Genomic DNA, 21,179 nt, shown 5'->3' with positions numbered 1-21,179 from the left:
AGAATCAAAAACTGAAGAAAAAATAACTTCAAAATGAGGACTAAACCAGAAGGTACACAAAACTAAATAAAGACAAGAAATAAAGACAAAGGAAAAAGAGAGTGAAAAGAAGGAAAACTCAAAGACAAAAAATATTTAGTTTCTTCCACGTCCAATTTAGGAAGTAATTTTCAATGCCACAGCATGTCTTCCTCAGTTTTCAGAGTGCACTAAAGAAGAGGAATACAGTGGTATTTCCAAGGGCTGTTAGACACAGGGTCTGAGTTGACACTGATGAACCAAAATTTCTCATGGTTCCTGCTGGAGTGGAACCAGAAGGAAGCCAGGTGACAAATGGAACCTTGGCCCATGTCTGTTTCACGGTGGGCAAGTCACGATATACAGCCAGAAAATTCTTGATCATTTAAACATTGTGCTGATCCACTCACTACACTGATGGCATCATGTTCACTGAACCTGCAAGAAATAAGTGGCAAATACTATGGACATCCTGGTAAGACACCTGTATGCCAGATCACAGGAGGTAAACCACAAAAATTCAGGTTTACCACATGGGTGAGGTTGTGAGTCCAGTGGTCTGGCATGCTGAGACATCTATTCAAAGGATAAACATTGCACTTTGCTCCTCCTACCACTAAAGAGATATAGCATTTGGTATCATTTTTGGTAGGTTTGTAGATTTTGGAGACAACACAGTATCAATGGGAAAGTGCTTAAACTAATTTCTCAGGTGACTTGTAAGGTTTTAGTGGACCCCAGAGTGAGAGAGGGCACTGGGACAAGGTACTTACCACCTAATTATCAAGTACATCATATCATAGGAACTGTGATCAGAGCTGCCCATCATAAGCTCAGTACTGTCAGATCCACCAAGCTCTAAGACTGGGCCAGCTATGAAACCCAAGGTACATTCACGTTGGGGCACAAAGAGGTCCACAGGAAAGGTGGCCCAGAAGCCCATGTCATTTACCTCCAAGACACTAACACTTCTCCCCCAATTCATAATCTATGACTTCATTGGAGTTCACCACCATCAGCTGAGAGAAGAAAAAATCCAGGCTTGATTCACTGATAGGTTGGCTTGACACGTTGCTGTAAACCAAAAATCTGACTGCTGAGATTCAGAGTGGACTTGAATGACAGTGATGGGAAAATCCACCCAATGGGCTGAGCTTCAAGAATTAACCTGGTCAGCACTTTGGTTTAGTGATGTGATATCAAAATTAATGCTCACCACAAACTTCATGTCAGTACGTTTCTAGTTACTTAGCTTGTCTGAGCACATTCTGTAGTCCACCTTTCCAAGAAGCCGTCAAAGGAAACATATTTTCTGAATTCTTGCATGTTGACATTATGTGAGCAGTGATTTTCATACTCGGAAGTCAGTTTTGTCAAACACACGTAGATGCAGAGAGGTTACCAGAGGTAAAGGGGGGTGGGGGAGGGGGAATGGGTAAATGGAGTCAACTGCATCAAACTAGACTTCTGGTGGTGAGCATGCTGTAATGTATACAGAAGTCAAATTACAATGCTGTACACATGAAACTTTACACCACTGTTAACCTCAATTTAAAAAAAGATCAGTTGTGTTACATATATACTCTTCTGCTCACATTTTTTTCCCAAAAATATCTTAAATGTATTATTTTCTCTTGGCACAGTGCTGTATTTAAGTCTTGCTTTTCTAAGTCACTTGCTATATTTGTCTAGATAGCCACACTCAGTGTACATCTGAGACAATATTCTCAGGTAGGCAAGATGCCCTTTCAATACGTAGCTCCAAATATTCTTTTTCAGCAAAGCATTCTTGATACAGTTTTGTTCAGTATGTCTTTTTATCTCTAAAATTTGTCATTTTTTCACAAATCCTCTTTATATCTTTCTGCTTTCTAAAGCCATTACCTTTTCTTTTATATTCTATTTTCCATAAGGCTTTATCTACTGTTCATCTACTTGTTTTATTCTAGTCTTCATTTCTGAATTGTTTTTCTATTTATTTCTAGTATTTTCCCAAGTTCTTCAAATTGTGATTTTTAGTATTCTTTCATACTTTGTATCATTTTTCAAAGCATCTTAGAACTTATTTTTACATAAGGTCATAATTTTGATCTATTCTTATGTGCATGCCTTTCGAGTGTGCTTTCAATGTCTATAGGATATTTTGTTTCTTATCCTATTTTTTTTTAACTCTGCCTGACTACAGTTTTATGTCTACTTATTTTGTGTGAAATTAGCTTTTCTGAACTTTAAAAAGAAGTTTGGTTCCAGGTAACTTTTCCAGCTTCACAGATTTCCCACTTCTATTGTTTCTGTATAGCAATGAAAAATATGGCAGTTTCCTTTCTCAGATTTTCCTGATTTTTATTGTTGTTATTGTTGGCTTTATTGTACTTTTAAGCAGATATAACTGACATATAATACTGTGTAAGTTTGAGGTGTACAAAGTGTTATTAGTTTGATATGTTTATGTGTTTCTTGGCTCTTTTTAAATAAGTATGATGGGTACAAACACAGGTAAGATACAATATTGGGTTAAAAAAAAAAAAAAAACCGAAACACAATAAACAAATACTTTTACCAGGAAAGCAAACTTCATGCTCCACAGAGGTTTACAGAAATGAAACACCCTCTTAAAACAAAAACAAGCACAGCCCTTTAACAAAAATGTATATAACTCAAATACAAATGCAACAGGTCACTGGGATTTAGTAGCCACTTTTACCTTGAATAATTGAGTTCTGTATATAATCAAATAGGATGATAAATATAATCCTATTTAATCTGGAAAAGAAAGACTTTAATATAAAAGTTTCAGGTGAAAAACACTATAAATGTAATGATAAATGGATTTTCATCCATGCCAGTACATTTCATAGTGTCACTTCATCTCAGAGAACTAAACAAGTTTTCAATGGTAGTTTGCTGTGATTTAAAAAGGACATCAAAACCTTCCATACGATGTGTTGTTTTACTTATTCTTTATAAAGATGTATTAAAGATAAAGAAAGATACAGATTACCTATATACATGTACTATGGTGAAATATTATGTCAATTAAAACGTCCTTTTCCCACAAGCGCCAGCTTGATGACGTTCTCACTGGACAAGGAGGATAATGTGAATAAAGTAATGACTGCAAGTGTCTTAAACAGCACATTTTTTTTAAGGGTGGGGAGAGGGAGCATAACTGCATACTGTTATCAAAGGGGAAAAAGTCTTTTTAAACTCAAGACAGCAATGGAGTTTGCCAGGGCACCAGAAATTACTATGAAAACTGATAAAGAATTAAATATATTTATCCTGCTATCTTAGTATGAATGTTTTTTTTTCCCATGATAACCAAATATCCCTAGTGGATGGAGCAAGGTTCTTCTATATGAAAGAATTCCAGCCAATAAATGTAACAAGAATAATAGATTTGGAAAATCATCACTATGCAAACCTGAATGAAATAACTGATTCAGGCAAGTATCATTAATGCATGCTTTTAAAAACATTAGGTAAAAAGCTTACAAGGGACTTTCCAAGGATGGTGTCCAGCTTTTGCCTGTGTGCCCAATGACCAACCTGAGGATCATTAAAAGTGGGACAACCAGAATTAAATACCTCCTGGTTTAATATAAAGTACACCATACTACTATCAAGCATTCTTGCTCAAAAACGTGAGATCAAAATCTAACTAATCTTCTCTAGATTTAACTTCTAGGATATGGGACAAGTGATAAAACAAGTTAAACAAGAAAGCACTGGATCAAATTCAGTCTGTGGGACACTCCACAGGCAACTCACATGGTTCCTTCAACAAGTTGTGGTGTACTGAACAGGGGAACTAATTTAAACTTTAAGACACTCCAAAGACAAAACCAAATATACTGTGTAGACCTAGTCTCAACAGTGACTCAAACCAACCAACCAACCATATAATTCAAGCAAATTCTGGAAACAACTGAGAAATTTTTAAATGCACTGGATAGTAGAAGTTAAGAAATTATTATTAACTCTGTTAGGTGTGATACTTACATTCTACTCACATGTGGAAATGTTCTTTTCTGATATATCCTCAAGTATTTAAGTTAATATCACATCTGAAATATGCTTTAAACAAAAGGGTGAGAGAAAAAACAAGTATAGCAAAATAGTTATGGTTACACAGTTATTTAAGCTGGATTATAGGGAGGAGGTACATGACATTTTATCTGTTTCAGTGAAGGCTTCAAACTTTTTGCAGTAATTAATAAATCACACTTTCAAAAACTACTCAATACATATAATTGACAAGTTTATTATCAAGAAACTTTAGTAGGTTTTTAAAAAGACTGTTTTGGTCTTACAAGCTGAAAGATGACAATCCAGGACAGGACATATATAAACAAGGATAATTAAAATATTAAATATCATCTAAATTAAAAGACCATAATTCAAAGTGTTAATTATCATCTTTGTGTCTTGTTAGAAGCAGCTGTACAGTTACCCTTCATGAAATTTACCTCACCAACTCACGAAGACGACAAAGCTTCACTACAAACTCAGCTATGTAATTTACAGTAATCAATGCTGAGTTTTTTGTGCTTACGCATGCACTATCATAGAAAGCACAAAATCTTATTTACAGGGATTTTTTTGTTTCTTTAAAATGTATCTCAAATATCTTTTAAAGTGCAAGCTACAAATTTGCTGTATCCTTAAAGAAAAAGGCTTCTAAAGGAAGTATGAGACAGCTATATGACACTGCCAAGAGTGGTTATATAACTAACCGAAGGACATCCAGCAGTAACCTGATAACTGGTTCTTAGAGTAGCAGCCTTCTCCTTTGTAGTTGAGTTCTTAGCTCTTACTTTACTACCAGCCGAACATGTATTCCATTGCTTTGGATATGAGACTTTCATCTTTTTTTGGCGTCTGTCTGTCAGAAATAACCTATTAAAAAACACAAATAATTATTAGGTTACGATTTCTTTAGGGTCATAGTCAATTCTAGAGTTAATGGCTAATTTAAAAGAGCTGAACAGTAAAATGCATTTGTAGCATGAAATTGTATATTTAAAGATTAAAACATAGATTTAATTAGAACATCCTTATGTTTTTAAAAATAGCAAAATTGTTTTCCTTAGGCAAGGCAAATTACACCTGCTTAAATTAGTAAACTGAACAAACAACGCAAAAACTGTAAGAGATGAGGACATTAAAGTACTGGTTTAAAAAAAAAATCTAAAAAACAAAAGCAGTTCTTGAATGATCTCCAAATTTCAGGGGAAGTCAAACTGCCCTACTGAAGCACAAGTATTTTATTTGCTGTCTCAGGAGCCATGTCTGCAGCTAGGTAAGTTCAGAACTCCTGGCTAATTAAATAGGGGACAATAACATACTGAATGAGTCATAATACTTCTATCATTCTTCAGTTCCAACCTGAGGTTCCTTATTTATGATACCACCAGATTTAGTCATCAGTCTAACAGAATGTTAACATTGCCTCATGCCAGAGATGTCCACAAGAGACTTTTCATGTATGCAAACATAATGTAGAAAAAACTAAAACAGCAAACTCCCAAAATGCTTTTAAAAATGGCAAAGAATTTTTTTAAGAATTCAAGACAAATTTCCAGTTGGCCAAAATCCTAATTTTTAAAATAAGAAATTTTAAAAGGCAAAGTTTATAGGTTTCATCAAGGCAATCAACTTCAGTAGGAAACATTCAATGGCATACAAATCAATCCAATGAAAAAGTTAAACACGTTATGCATTGCAGCCTTTAAGTATATCCCATTACTCAATCCTTAAAATACCTGATAGTCACTAGTAGAAGCTTTGTATGCTGTAGCAAGAGGTCTCATGGTAGAAATCCTAGGAGTACTCCCAGGTTGGGTTGGTGTACCTAAGGTTTTGATTGGTGGTGTAAAGGCTACAGATGGAGATGATAAAGCACACCTGTCACTGTTTTCCATAACACTCTGGAGAAATAAAAACGAAGAACTCTGTTTATTAACATAATATGTATTACCCACTATTACATCCTACTTACAAAGAAAACTTTATTAAAAGAAGCATATTTTATTTAATTAACCTTTCAAATAATTTTAGGCTTGATAACAATACATGCATATTAGCTAGTAGAGCTAATGCTTAGATCTAATGCCCAGCCTGAAATCCCACTTCAGTTTTCTCAAATATCCTCCACATAGGCTCTCAAAAGTAAACATTACGGAAAATCAGCAAGAAAGAAAAAAAGAATTCTTGGGGAAACTGAGGGGGTTTGGGGATCAAAGTCCAGTACTATTTAGTATCCGGTAACCCCAAATTTTCCTCTAGCCTCTGCAAACATCTATTACAGCACAATATAATAATTACACAACTACTCAGCCATCCTAGATTAGGATAATAGGACCCAGGTCTGCTTCGTGTACTAATGTGTATCTATAATCGCCAAGAACAGTACCTGGTAGGTAGTAGAAGTTCACATGTATCTACTTAAAGAACGATGATGATTTTACAAGTCACAGAGAAAAGTTTAAATTGTGCTCAGAATTATTTCATAAGTATATAAATACATATCAATTTTTAAGTATTTTAAAAATAGAAATGATTAATAAAAAGCTTCAGCCTTTTAAAAGTTAATCCTCAGTTAACATTCATATGAAATACTTCATTCTGAAATAGCAGAACTCCTTTAAACTCTTTAAAGAATTTGATGTTGCTTTGCGTGAAAAATGGAATGGGTTGAAAGTTAAAAGACCTAGAATGTAGGCCTCATGTTTCACAACTCTGGATAAACTACCTGAGTCCTCTTGACCTCTGTATCAGTATAATGAAAGGGCTGGCATGTGTTACCTCTAAATTCTAAAGTCTTGTGACTAAGTATCTTTGGCTCACCACAAAAGAATACTATAATATCATCCATCACATCTTGTAAGAAACAAGAGAGGCACAGTGAAGCAAAGTGACATAACACCAATGTTAGTACTGAGATCTGTGCTCTTTGTATAGAGTAAGCTATTTTCCTAACATGAGCAATAACTTACTTTATCTATACATGGTTTTACACCAATCATGATGGACTCTCCAAAAATTCTCCCATCTTTGCTTAAGGCTTTCCGGGCCTGCAGTTTAGATTGATAACGAATATGCATCCAATTTCCTGTGTTGGACATCTGCAAAAAATGAAGTTTTCTCTTAAAATAAAATATAAAGCACATAAAAATTTAAACTTAATGAGTTCTATTATAAAACAGAAACATACGAAAGATAAATCTGTTTCTACTTTTTATTTGATGCTCTGTAAAAAGCTGCATACTAGAATTCAACAAAAATCCTATTAAACAATTTCACTAATCTCCAGCTAGTTCTCAAGTCTCTTATATAAAGAATATGTAGCAAATATTCTCTGAAAGTAAAGTAATTCTCAAAAGATAACTGTTTCTTACAAAAAGGTCTAACAACACTTGCTGCGAAGTTTTTTAAAACTGTATTCATTAATCTGATTTTGTGTCAGTTAAATCAATCTCTAGTAACAGAAAAAAGGTTTATTATTTATAACTTGCGCAAGGTTAAGATAGTTTGTTTTTTTTTTTAAAGCTCTCTATAAGCTAACAAAGCCTCAAGAACTCTTTGGTCAGAAATGTTTCCCTTTTTCTTTATCCCCAATAAAACAAGCTCAAATTGGAAAACAGTAATATAATACCCGACATAATCTTTTACAACTGTGAACTATTTTTAAAAGGGGGGAAAGCCTGAAACTCTCATTCTCTTGCTTATCTCCTCTCTTTATCCCTTTTAATCAAATACTACGCAACTTCCAACCTTCCAGACAGATACATTCTAGGAAAACTTTAAAAAGTTTTTAAATTTGGAAAAAACAAACAGCATTCAGCAGCAAAGTTTTCCCTCAATTCACAGCTTATCTTTCCAGCCTAAATCTTGAACTGAAAAGAATTAAGCCTTACCACATGTTTTAAGATATTCCCATATTGTGCAAACTGTAATAATATATAAGAAGCAGATGCTTGAGGAAACCTTGGGGAAAAAAAAAAAGTTGTCCAGTCAACTTTCATAATAAATAGAAATATAAATTGTCATACTTAAAAGTGTTTCAAGATAAACTGCCCCCAGTTGTCTAGAATATTAATAAGAGACCCTTGTTCATCCTGTTTTCCCCTATATTAGCTAAATCTATTCATCTGCCCATCACTCAAAAGCAAATATGTTAAAATAAGTTTTGACTCAGCCATTTTCCTCCATCCCCAGATTCCAACTCTAAAATCCCATTCTCACTGCCATTATCATAACCCGTAGAAAAGAACTATGAAGTTGCAGTTCTGTGTATAACTTATTTGACGTGTGGCGGGGGGAGAGAAATACTTAGATATACTACTATTGTTATTAAAAGGGAAAGAATTTTAAATTACATAGTAATACCAATATGTAATGAGCACTACCTGAAATTCAGAAATGTAGTCATGACACAAAAATAGTCAGAACCAGTATCAATGGTAAATGAACAATTCAAAAGATGGTTACCAAAATTTTAATAGCCACACCTCTGTATGAGAAAATTCTAAATGATTTTTACTTTCTTCTTTATAAATTCTGTAGGGTTTGGATATTACAATAACCTATTTTCAACCTGAAAATCTGGAGTTTCCTTAACTAGTAACTTCAGTTATCTGGAGCTTGGATTAGAACCCTAAAGAAAACAAATGTTCGTCAAAAAAATAAATGAGAAACTCGACACATTAAAATCTGTAACTAAAATACACATTGCATTTAGGACTGGAAATTTATTTTATGTTATATAAGTATGGACATAAGATTTCTTACATTGAATATTGAAAGAAAACCCAAAGTAAAACAACAAATGAGTCAGGATAGCTACAAAGCAGAACTAAAAAAACTGAAAGGGAGAAATAATGGTTGCAAGTGAGGGAGGTACTTGAGAAATAAAACATAATTCTGATCAATAAAACTTAATTCTAAGAGTCTAGGACCACTTTGAGTAGAAATATTCCAATATCCTGTCAAAGAATCACCCTAAAACAATAAATGATACTTCATGACAACCCTGTGTCAGCAAGAAAAAGTTAAATTATCAAAGAAAGAACATACATAATGTATTTTAGATGTACTTGCCTATAAATGACCAAAATATTTTATCCCTTAGAAGAAAATGCTTCCATTCTTGCAACTAAACTCATATACAGGGTTACTAAAACATAAAACCAACAGAAAATAAATAGCTAGCAAAGTGGATGTCTTTAAAATGAAGGATTAGCAGAAGTACTTCAAGTAATTTATTCAATTACTGAGAAATCTTAAAAGTGACAGCACTACTACTGAACCTGAAAACAGACTTGAGAGACATGCATGTTCAAACACATACAGCCACTTACTTCATTAGAGAATGCAAAAATTTAAATACAAAACAAGGGGGAAAAAGCAGCAGCAGCCAGCCTAACTGCTATGAATACAGGGCTTAGCATGGGCTTCCTGGAGAACAAGGGAAAGCAGCGACCCTGCTTTTTACCTAAACAGAATCAGTAATATATAATCTCTCTGGAAGGTCACACAAAAAACAGGTGGCAATTATTGCCTTACAAAGCAGAAAAACTGTAGCTAGGGAAAAAAGTGGGAAGATAAAATTTTACTATATTCTTTTGAATTTTAAAAATTTAAGCATATTGAATATATAAAGTCCACTAATATTTACTATGCATGGTTCTTCCTTCAAGGAACTAGTACCGTTTCTATTTTTTACCCTAAAACTAAATATAGTAAGGTCCAGTATCAGTATGATGTCACACTTTCAGAAACCAACATTATGTAGACAGTATAAATAATAGCCTGAAAATAAAAGACCTAGGTTTTTGCTGAAGCTTTACTAATAACTAGATGTAAGCCTCTGAGTAAATCTCTTAATTGGTCTATACTTCAGTTTCCTCATCTGTAAACAATGCAATATGGCCTCTAAGATGTTGTAAAGTAATTTTTTTAGATCTAAAAATCTATTCAAAATGCATCTAGGACTGTCATGCACAATTTCTATTAATATTCAATATTCTCTAACTAGAAAGTACCAACCCTGTGACATAGTATGTATGTGTTACACAAATTAAATTCAATTTGTTAGTTCAAAACTGCTTAAGCCCAATATGAACACAGACACAGGCACTAATAAGAGAGAGGGGGGCTTCCTAATTCTAAAGGGGGCAACCCTCTTCCAATAACCAGCGAATATGAAGATAAATAATCTGATAAGAGACAGATAAATGATGGGAAAATCTTACAAAAATTGAACATTACTTAAAAATATACATGCTGAAATGTCGAGGTGATGTGTACTGATGTCTGTAACTTACTCTGAAACCTAACAACAACAACAAAAAAGGAACAGTAGACACAACAAATGTAGCAAACTGTTAGCAACTGTAGAATCTAGGTGGGTATATGGGTGTTTGTTGTACAATGTTTAAAAATGTTTATATGTTTGATAATATTTGTTATAAAAATTTTTTTAAGGTAAATGATCCAGAAACCTTACCCGAACACAGTCACCCAAGTGTCATCAAGGTGATCTTCAGATGTCAGAGAATCTCCTTGAGTATAAAAAGGATCCATCTGGGCAGGAGATAACGTTGTCTTTCGTGGTTGACCAATATTTGCTGGACTAAACATACTTTGCCCTATATTAGTATATTTAGTAAGTTAGTTAACTGATATAAACATCTAGGTTTATTTTAAATCAAAGCCTTAGTTTTTAAATGAAAAAGTATATTAAAAGTTGGCAACTGCATAAATAATTCAAAATACATACTATAATCAAATGGTAATTATATCCTACCAATCTGTGAGGAAGTCATCAAAATTTGATCATAACTTATGATTTTTCAAATGTTTTATAATTTATTATAAATTTGCTAAATGCTTTAGTAATTTCCAGTTAAGCCTGCACCAGAAGGACCTCCAGTTAACCTCAAGGACTCATCCTCCAAACCTACTGCTTTCATCATGGCACCTCTGCTTTAAAAATAATAACTCCTCATCACACACAAAACTCCAAATGCCTTAGCCTCCACAATATAGTCCCAACCTTATTTTTCCAATATGCCCCTAAACAGTATCCACCCTAGTCCCTAAGATGTGAATGCATTTTTCTTTTTATTCAGGTCATTTCTATCTGAACTGTCTGATTCTGTTCTTTCTTTTCTTATCCTTCAAAAACAACTACCAATTAATGAGTACTTCATGTCCAACAAGCCAAGCTAAATACTTTATGTGTTCATTTTGTCTCAGAGGCTCTCTCTTATTGAGACCACACATTTCTGAGAAGCAGAAACTATTTTCCTTTCATCTTTGGAGTAGTAATAATGATTCACTCATATAAGAAATATTTTTTCAGCACTTAAATATGCATCAAGCATCATTCCAGGTATTAAATACAGTAGTGATCAAGTTAGATCAAAGGGGGGAAAATCTCTAATAGAGCTTAACTTCTACTGGAAAAGAGACAAGTAAACACCTAGTATATTAGAAAACAGAAAATCCCATAGGAAAAAAAAATAATAAAGCAGAGGTGGGTGATGAGGAATATGTATGTATATACATATCAGATGGGGTTAATATCCAAAATATATAAGAAATTCATACAAATAGCAAAAAATTCAAAAAATCAAAAAATAGGCAGAGGAACTGAATAGACATTTTTTCAAAGAAGACATATATATGGCCAACAGGTACAAAAAAAGGTGTTCAACATCACCAATCATCAGGAAAATGCAAATCAAAACCACAGTGAGATATTACCTCATACTTTTTAGAATGGCTATTATCAAAAAGACAAGAGATAAGTGTTGGTAAGGATTTGAAGAAAAAGGAATCCCTGTACACTGTTGGTGGGAATATAAGGTGGTACACACACTATGGGAAACAGTACAGAGGTTCCTCAAAAAAATTAAAAAATAGAGCTACCATATAATCCAGCAAACCCACATCTGAGCATATATCCAAAGAAAATGAAAACAGGGTCTCAAAGAGATATGTGCACTCCCATGTTCACTGCAGCATTATATACAACAGCCAAAATATGGACACAATCTAAGGGTCCAAAGGATGAATGGATAAAGAAGATGTGGTACATACATTCAATGGAATATTATTCAGTCATGAAGAAGGACATCCTGCCATTTGTGACAATATGGATGGACCTTGAGGGCATGATGTTCATGATGTCAAGTGAAAGAAGTCAGACAGAGAAAGACAGATATAAATCACCTCACTTATATGTGAAATGTAAAAAAGAAGAACTCACAGAAAGAGAGCAGAGTTGTAGTTACCAAGGGCTAGAGGATGAGGGGTTTGGGGAGTTGTTAGTCAAAGGGTACAAACTTCCAGTCATAGATAAATAAGTTCTGGGGATCTAAAGTACAGCATGGTGATTATCAGTAACAATACTGTATGATATACTTAAAAGCCACTAATAGTGTAGCTTGTGGTTCTCACCACAAAAGAGAAATGGTAATTAAGTAACATGATGAAAGTGTCAGCTAACGCTAATACTACTGTCATTTTGTTAAAGTAAGTGTATCCAATCAACACACCGTATAATTTAAACTCCACAATATCAACTAAATCTCCATAAACCTGTAATAAATGTTTCTCTTTATTATATCCATAAATTAACCTATAACAGAAGACTTATCTGTTACTCCAAGAATCAAATGGAATATTAGATAGAAAAGAACTCACAGAAGTTAACTGTTTTAATAATACATAACTTCAATTCTATAAGTGATGCACTTGGTATAATTATTCTTTTGCATCAACAGCACAAATATATTGAGAGTCAAGTCTAAAACAAAAGACCTCCAGGAATGATGTCCATTCTCTTGCCTCCAAACAGTACAAAACCAAAACTACACCCTCAACAGAATTAAAAGTTAAAGGCATCAATCAAGTAAAAACTATAATGCAACAATGTGATTTTAGCTAAAAAGGAAACCTATGATCATCTAAGGATTTCAAAATTCTTAACTCCTTATGCCATACAATTTGAATCCTTTACTTCGTCTGGACTCAAATTTAGAAACCAGAATTAATCTAATTTAACCCACTAATGTAGCCTTTCCTTAAGAAAACAATACATTTCAGATCACCAAAAATCTATTAGGCTTACTAAAAAATCTATTTAACACAGAACACTATCCTAGACTCTACTGGAAAAAAAAAAATGATGCTCAAAACTGACTATTTATGTTCAGCTGTCTAGTAACCAGTCTAAAAACAATTTAGCAGACAGAAACTTGAGAAATGAATATTCAATTATTTTTATAATAGTAATCAAGCAAATGAAGATACGTAAGATTATTAACTCTAGAGAAAACAAAAAGATATACAAGAAGGAAATGGAATCCTAGTATATTAGATGGCTCAGCCTTATAGATTTATCTAATTTTAAAACTGAGTTCATGCTTAAAAGAGACAATATAAAGTAAATAACTGAAAAGAATGTCAAGCTGCATACATGCTATAACACATTTAGCAATTTCTTTTTCCTAGCAATTATTCTTCTTCCTCATCATCATAGATGCATTTAATAGGTACAAAACATTTATAAAGTAAGGCTGATTTAAAATGAAACACCCCACTTTGACAATTCTCTGCTAAACAACTAACTTATCAACTCTCTAGGAAATAAAGAAAAGCATGCAAAAGATATTCCAATAAATTTAGTTCTTACTACAAAGACATGCCTTTAACACAGAAAAGATTGTAAAAGCTATTTGAGAATAAAATCTGAAGCCAATTCAAAATTATTATGTCCTGTATTACCATTAGAAAGGTACAATTTAGTTTTGCTACATCATGTGATAACCTTCAAGCAAGAAATTAAATCAAGGCTCAAAATGAGACAACCATTATGACCTTTAAAAATAAAGCAAATTAAAATTAAGTCTCAAACAAATAAGCAATCTAATTTTTGCCCTGTCAACTACTCTGAAAAACATAATTACTTGTAATCTAAAACTATTTACATAACTTTAGCATAATTGCCCCCCACCTTGTTAATGTTTCATTGCTCCACTGATTTTACTTCCTTTCAATCAGACTTCTGGTACTCACATGCAATACTTTATAAGATGAAAATAAAGTATGTCTACCAAACCATATCAAATTGAACCGTAATGAATTTCCCTTGGTAAATCACTATTCCAACAGTCTTCTTAAGATCAGACTGAAGTGGAGGGCAAAATAACTTAGTACTCTTTATGAAAATGTCTTCAATTAAAGACCAGATTCAATTATTTCAAAACAGACCACAAACCTAAATGAAAATAAAAGACATAAAGAGTGGGAAATTTAAAACAGATACATGGCAATATGAAACTTGGAGGGGGAAAAAAAAGAGGTTCCTGGCAGTGTTGGTTACCTTCTTACCATGAAACAACGTAGCACAATGTATAATAAAGAATTTGGCCTCAGCCCAAAGAGATGCCTCGCCTTTGTCAGGTTTCTGGAAGACAACCTCTAAACTCTAGGAATTTCCCCAGGGAAGGGAGTGTTTTTGCTATTCATAGCAAGCCCCTCAACCTCAAAAACATCTGATAGTTATGCTAACAAGGTGCTCATGGTGAGGGCATGTCATGCCACAAAAACCAAACCATGAGCCAACCACATAATGAAAAGGTTGTAGCTTTGAGTCAATGATATTATCCCACCTCTGGGCAGAAGAAGGGTTGGAGACTGAGTTTGGTCACTCAATCAATGAGTCAATCAATCGTTTTTATGTAATGAAGCTCCAGTGAAAACTCAGGGCATGGAAGTTCCAGCGAGCTTCCCCACTTGGCAAGACTCTGTGTTGTGCCATGTATCAATGCCCAGAAGGTAACATGTTACAGAAGTTCTTGTTTAGACCCCCTTCAGACTTCCTCCTACAATCTTTCTTTAGATGGTTCTAATTTGTATCTTTTTGCTATAATAAAATTATAACATTAGTATAGCACTTTCAGTGGGTCCTAAGTCTTTCTAGTGAATTATCAAACCTTACAGTGAGTTTGGCAACACCTGAATTTGCAGACAGCAGGTCTGAAGTGAGGGTTGCCCTCGGTACCCCCCAAAACTTGCAGTTGGCATCAGAAGGGGGGGGGCAATCTTATAGGGACTGTTTCCTCACTTTTCAGTTTGACAAACTCATTGTACCAGAATAATACTGAACAGTGCATATAACAACGTCCAAAATAATACGGCAAACTGAACATGTGTATTCATCTCTAATCCTTGTCAGACAACCTAATGACAGTCTTTCTAGAAAGTCTTAAGTTTTGAAGACGACAAAAGCTGTGAAAGATGTGAAAGAGGCTCCTGGTTGAAATCAAGGAAAACTAGTTTTAACGTGTGTAATAAGGGATTAGATGGCAAGCCTTTCCTCACCTTATACAACCAGATGATTGTCACTTGGCCACTCCACTCCCAAGAGACCAAAGCTTTAGTCTCTGAGGAAGAAGAATCTCAATGGGTCCCAGTCACAGGAGAACAACTATAAGACACTAAGTGAAAATCTGCACATTGAAAAGAAGACTTCTTCCTTTCTATATTCAGAACACCACCTTAGAATATTAAATAATTCTTCCTTGGGAAATTTAAGAGAAAAAAGACCTATATATGCTGAAATCAAAGATTTTCCCAACAAAAATTTACCTAACTGTCCAATCCCCCCTACACTGAAGCCCAAAAAGAGAAAAAACAGCCTTTCTCCACCAATTTCCCCACTCCTACCATAGTTAACACACACACAAAACACACACAAACAGATTTCAAGTAGCTTTTTGGTGCCTCATTCAATAAATATGCCTCCACCAAGAAAGGAAGAAGAGGTGGAAAAAAAGAAAAAAACAAGAACTAGAAGGAAACAGACAAGATGAGCAGGATTAAAAGACCAATATTAATCTTACTGATAAGTTATTTTACCCATGAAACAATAATGCTACATGTTTAAGTACATTCACAGAACAACAACAAAAAAAGTTACTGGAAATTAAAATGACAAAACAAAAAATTAGATGAGTTGGAAACTGAGATTGTGAAACATCTTTCAGAAAGCAGAATATAGATATAAAAGGTAATCTTAATGGAGAAAAAGTAGAAATTTAGAAGTCTCTGCAGTTCTCACAAACAGAAGGAATCCCAGAAAGAGGAACAGAGGAAACATTGGAAAGCTATTATCAAATACAGGGAAGTTTCCCAGAACTCAGGATGTCTTGATTTAAAGGATCCACCAATTTCCCAGCAAAACAAATGAAAAAGTCCCACATCAAAGTACATCTGTGAAATTGAAAACACTAACCATAGAAAGATCTTAAATTTTTTGAAACCAGGCCACATACCACAACTCAGGAATCATTACTGCAACTGACTTCTGCAGAACACTAGAAGCTACAAGACAAAAGAATGATGCCTCCAAAATTCCAGCCTAAAGTTCTATAACCAGCAAAACTAGCAATCCACTTCAAGGCAGACAAAAAGCATTTTAAACATAAAGTCCTCAATTTCAATTCCCAAGCAAGCTTTCCTAGAAAATTACTCAAATATGTTCTTCACTAAAATTAGGGAATAAACTAAGAAGAAAACAAGCTAACTAGGAAAAATAGCTCAACTCTAGAAATTTACTAAGGTAAATCCTAGGATGATAGCTGTGCATAAAGGTGATATAGGGAACAGCCAAAAGAGAAACTAAGAGAGAAGTTCTCATTTTAAAACAAAAACAAAAATGTGTTTGACACTATGTTTGAGCATTTTAAAAAAGATAGATATGTATCATAGCAGCACAGTATTTGCTTAAAAGAAAAGGAGCAGATGACACATAGAAAATTAAACAGACAGAAAATAGACAGTTATTAACTAAAGAAAAATAAAAATTTTACAGGAAGAATTATAATATACTTAGTGCAGCACTAAACAATGTTTATATAATCATAATAATATAAACACTGACAAAGGAATAAAGTTTGATATATTTTAATTATATTCAGATAATGTGAGGGAGATGTAAATAAACAAGAGTATACTGTATAGCACAGGGAAATACATACAAGACGTTGTGGTAGCTCACAGCGAAAAAAATGCAACAATGAATATATGTGTGTTCATCTATAACTAAAAAATTGTGCTCTACACTGGAAATTGACACAACATTGTAAAATGACTATAACTCAATAAAAAAGTTAAAAAACAAAAACAAAAACACACAATATATGTGTATTAGTTTCCTCTGTCTGCTGTAACAAATGACCACAAACTGAGTGGCTTAAAATAGAATTTATTGAGGCTAGAAGTCCAAGATCAAGTTTTCAGCAGAGTCAAACGCCTGTTGAAGGCACTAATTATTGCCTGCCCCTTGTAGCTTCTGGTGACTGCTGGTAAGTTTTGGTGTTCATTGGCTTATGACTACAACATTTATGTTTATTTTTATATAAACAAAATTTGATGAGTAAAGTAAAAAGGAAGTAAAGTAAAAATACAGTACACTCCCGAGATTTGGGAGCAGGCCAATCCAAGAGAGGAAAAGTAGCCAACACTCTGTTTACAGTCTCTCACCTTCTCCTTTGTATGTCCCTTCTGTCTGTGTCAGATTTCTCTCTGCCTCTAACAATACTTGTAATTGGATTTAGGGCCCACCCAGGTAGTTACCAGGATTACCTTCCACTCTGCCTCTCTCCTTAACTCTAGTCTAAACTCTCCTTGAGAGCTACCCCTCTCAAGATCCTTAACTTAATTCTATCCTTTAGCCACATAAAGCAATAATCAAGGTTCCAGGAGTTAGGATGTGAACATATCATTGCAGGAGTGCACCATTTAACCCACTACAACTTACATACACCAATCTATTCAGTCAACCTACATTTACTGAGGTCCCTTTGTACCCAGCTCTGTGATGTGGTAAACAACAAAGATATATAGAAGAAATTTCTGTCCTGAAGATCATAATCAAGTAATAGAGAAAGATAAGAGCCTAGCAGAGAGTTTTACAGGAGCACATACGAGGAACAGCTAACCCAGATCAGATAAAGAAGTGTCAGGGAAAGGTCACTCACAGATAAATAAATTAGTCCTTTATCTACCGTTCTGGGAACACTATCAGAATTCTGAGTTCCTGTCATCAACAAAAGTAGCCAAAAACTGCTATAGTCCAAATACCACACTTAATCTTTTAACAACATGCTAACATGTTGTTAAGGATTCTAATTCAGTGGCTATCAGTGGCTATACCACTGGAGAAGAGAGCTGATAGATAAATGAAAGAATGTCTCAAAATTTTTTTTTTAAATTAAAGAATGAAAAAGTAAAGGAATATTTAAATAGTAACAGAAGAAAATTGAAGGTGAGGATGGGGATAGATAGGGCAAACTTTCAATATTCTTTACCAGAGCCAATAATATACCATGGTTGAAAAGTTCTGAAACTCTTTAATCCAGATTTCCCACTCTGTCATGTGACCAAGGTTCTCCTGCCCCAGAAATAAGACTCTATAAGAGATTCTTAACATGAGTTATAGAATTTAAAACTAACCGAAATCTCTTTATCAGATAAAAAGACCTAAGCATAAAATACCACTCATGCCATTAGATCCCATGATCTCTCTTTATAAAAGTTTCCAATCTCAGACAGTTAAAATTTATAAATTATACAAGAACTTCTCATTCATTTAATATGAAAATTATGGCTAAAAAAACAGCTCTAAGGGAAAAGTGTAAATTTTCTCCCTCAATTTTCTCAATTCCTTTTTTCGGTTTCTTGTTTACTACTGGCCATGCATAATAGGTCATCACGCCCATCACATTTTTTTCAAAAGTATTCTTTTTCACTTATGCCCCATTAAGACTTTCTATACATAAATACCTTAAACTCAAAGTAGAAGCAGCAGTGGTTTCCAGTGGCCAATTTATGACAGGTGTATTTATCATGGTTCTCCTATTTTCATACATGTTTTCAAAAAGTACAAGAAACTCATAGAAGTTACAGTATTAGGAAAAAATAAATTAACAAAAGGAGGTTTAATTAATTTTAATCCTGTGCTCTTCCACTTGACAGCAATAAGAATTATAACGCATGCCTTTCAGACAACTAAGAGATCCTTTAAAGTATAAAATACATTATTTAACATTACATATTTTTGCATTTTCAATGTCTCTAGGACCACTTACTGACTCAACTAAATAGTCGCTACTGTAGCAAATAGCCACATAACAAAGCACTGTCATCTACCTATTTGTCTGATCAAATTAAGACTGCTAAAACTTGAACTAATTCCCCTAGAACATTTCACCTCAAGTATTATGTAAAGTAACTGAGACAGAGGTGACATCGACATCCTAGATTTTTCACCATAATATATGTCACAGACAGAAATCTAAAGACATGGCCCCAAAGTTTCTGTCCCCTGGTTTGACTAATTGGTAATTCAATCAAACTCTAATCCAGGTATTGCTGTGAAAGGACTTTGCAGATAGAATTAAGGTTATTTATCAGCTGGTCTTAAAATGAGGAATTACCCTGGATTATTCCAGTGAGCCCAAAGTAATCAAATGAACCCTTAACAGCAGCAGATGGCAGAAAAGTCAGAGATACAGCAGAAGAGAGTTCAGAGAGATACAAGGCATAAAAAAGGACCTGATCTGCCATGGCTGTCTTTGAAGATGGATGGGAACCATGAGCAGGGGAGAAGGGCAGCCTCTAGAAGCTGAAAACAACCTACGGGCAACAGCCAGAAAAGAAACAGGGACCTTGGTCCCATAACGACATGGAACTGAATTTGGCCAACAAACTGAATAAGCTGGGAAGCAGATTCACCCACAAAGCTTCCAGAAGAGAACACAGCCCTGCTAACACCTGAGCTCTAAAGCAAAGAACCAAGCTGTGCCCAGAGATCTGACCTATAGAAACAGTGAGATAATACATTTGTGTTGCTTTAAGCCACTAAGTTTGGGATAACTTGTTATGGCAACAATTTTAAACTAATACAGATTTTGGTACCAAGTGGTGCTGCTATAACAAATACCTAAAAGTCTGCACCTGGCTTTGGAATCAGGCAGTGGGTGGAGGCTCGAAGAAATCTGGTAGCCATAATAGAAATAGCCTTGAACAAACTGCTTGTAGAAATCTAAACTTTAAGATTTGCCAGTGATGGCTCAGACTGAAGAAATTGAGATTTGCAGGGTAAAAAGATCTAACTTGTCATTGGATATTACTTTGTTATCCATCTTGCCTTTTAACAGAGCGTTTAGCACATTCTGTTTTATATAATTGTTGATCTGGTTCATTTAAGTCTCCTGTCTTCCTACTGTTTCTTCTGTTCCATCACTTTTGGCAGTTGTTCCTCTTTTCCTCCTTTCCTGCCTTCCTTTATATATATAAGCCACCACGATCTCTTACCTGGATTAATGCAGTAGCCAACTGTCTGGTCTCCTTGCTTCCACCCTTGTCCCTTATCCCCAAAGTCTATTCTCACCACAGGAGCAGTCTCATCATCCTATTTGTTTTCCACCTTTTCTGGGTAAAGACCAGCTTTTACAATGACTTACAAGGCCTTGTTATATCAGCCCCCATTACCTCTCTGGCCTCATTTCCTTCTATTCTCCCACTCCATTTCATACTAGGTTTCTTACTCTTGTCTGAACACCCCAGACACAATACCACTTCGGTGCCTTTGTTCTTGCTATTTCCTCTGTTTAGAACACCTTCCCTGTTTTTGACCAAATACTACTTTTCCCATAACTATCTGTAGTAAGAATAATCCACCCCTCTCCCACAAAAGATGTCCATGTTCTTCTCCCTGGAACCTGGGAGTATGTTACATTACATGGCAGAGGAGAATAAGGTAGCAGATGTTAATATTGCTAACCAGTAGAACTCAGGATAGGGAGATTACCCTGGATTATCCAGGAGGGCTCAAAGCATTCACAAGGATCCTTAAGAGAGAGAGGGAGACTTGACTACAGAAGAATGGTCAGAGAGATGCAATGCTGCTGGCTTTAAAGATGGAGGAAGGGAGCCATAAGCAAAGAAATGTGGGCAGCCTCTAGAAGATGGAAAAGGCAAGAAAAGATTCTCCTAGAGCCTCATAAGTTAACACAGCCTACCGATGTCTTGATTTTAGCCCACTGAGACCCATTTCAGATTTCTCACCCCCAGAACTGTAA

General features: G+C 34.6%; 1 protein-coding gene across 1 annotated transcript in view; it reads right to left on the bottom strand.

Annotated features, from left to right (window-relative positions):
* Positions 1–4,262: 4,262 nt before the first annotated feature.
* The window catches only part of NUP35 (nucleoporin 35), a 25,522-nt gene continuing 8,605 nt past the window's right edge, over positions 4,263–21,179 (bottom strand). Inside the window, exons 5-9 of the mRNA XM_010991699.3 lie at positions 10,529–10,670; positions 7,938–8,007; positions 7,017–7,145; positions 5,784–5,948; positions 4,263–4,917 (exon numbers count right to left, since the gene is read on the bottom strand). Of these exons, the coding sequence (XP_010990001.1) occupies positions 4,840–4,917; positions 5,784–5,948; positions 7,017–7,145; positions 7,938–8,007; positions 10,529–10,670 (584 nt within the window). The 3' untranslated portion in view covers positions 4,263–4,839. The remainder of the gene's footprint in view (positions 4,918–5,783; positions 5,949–7,016; positions 7,146–7,937; positions 8,008–10,528; positions 10,671–21,179) is intronic.

Source organism: Camelus dromedarius, chromosome 4, assembly GCF_036321535.1.
Source record: "Camelus dromedarius isolate mCamDro1 chromosome 4, mCamDro1.pat, whole genome shotgun sequence".
NCBI classification, from domain to species: domain Eukaryota; kingdom Metazoa; phylum Chordata; class Mammalia; order Artiodactyla; family Camelidae; genus Camelus; species Camelus dromedarius.
The sequence above is the reverse complement of the archived record's forward strand: the minus strand, read 5'-3'. Positions and strand labels throughout refer to the sequence as shown.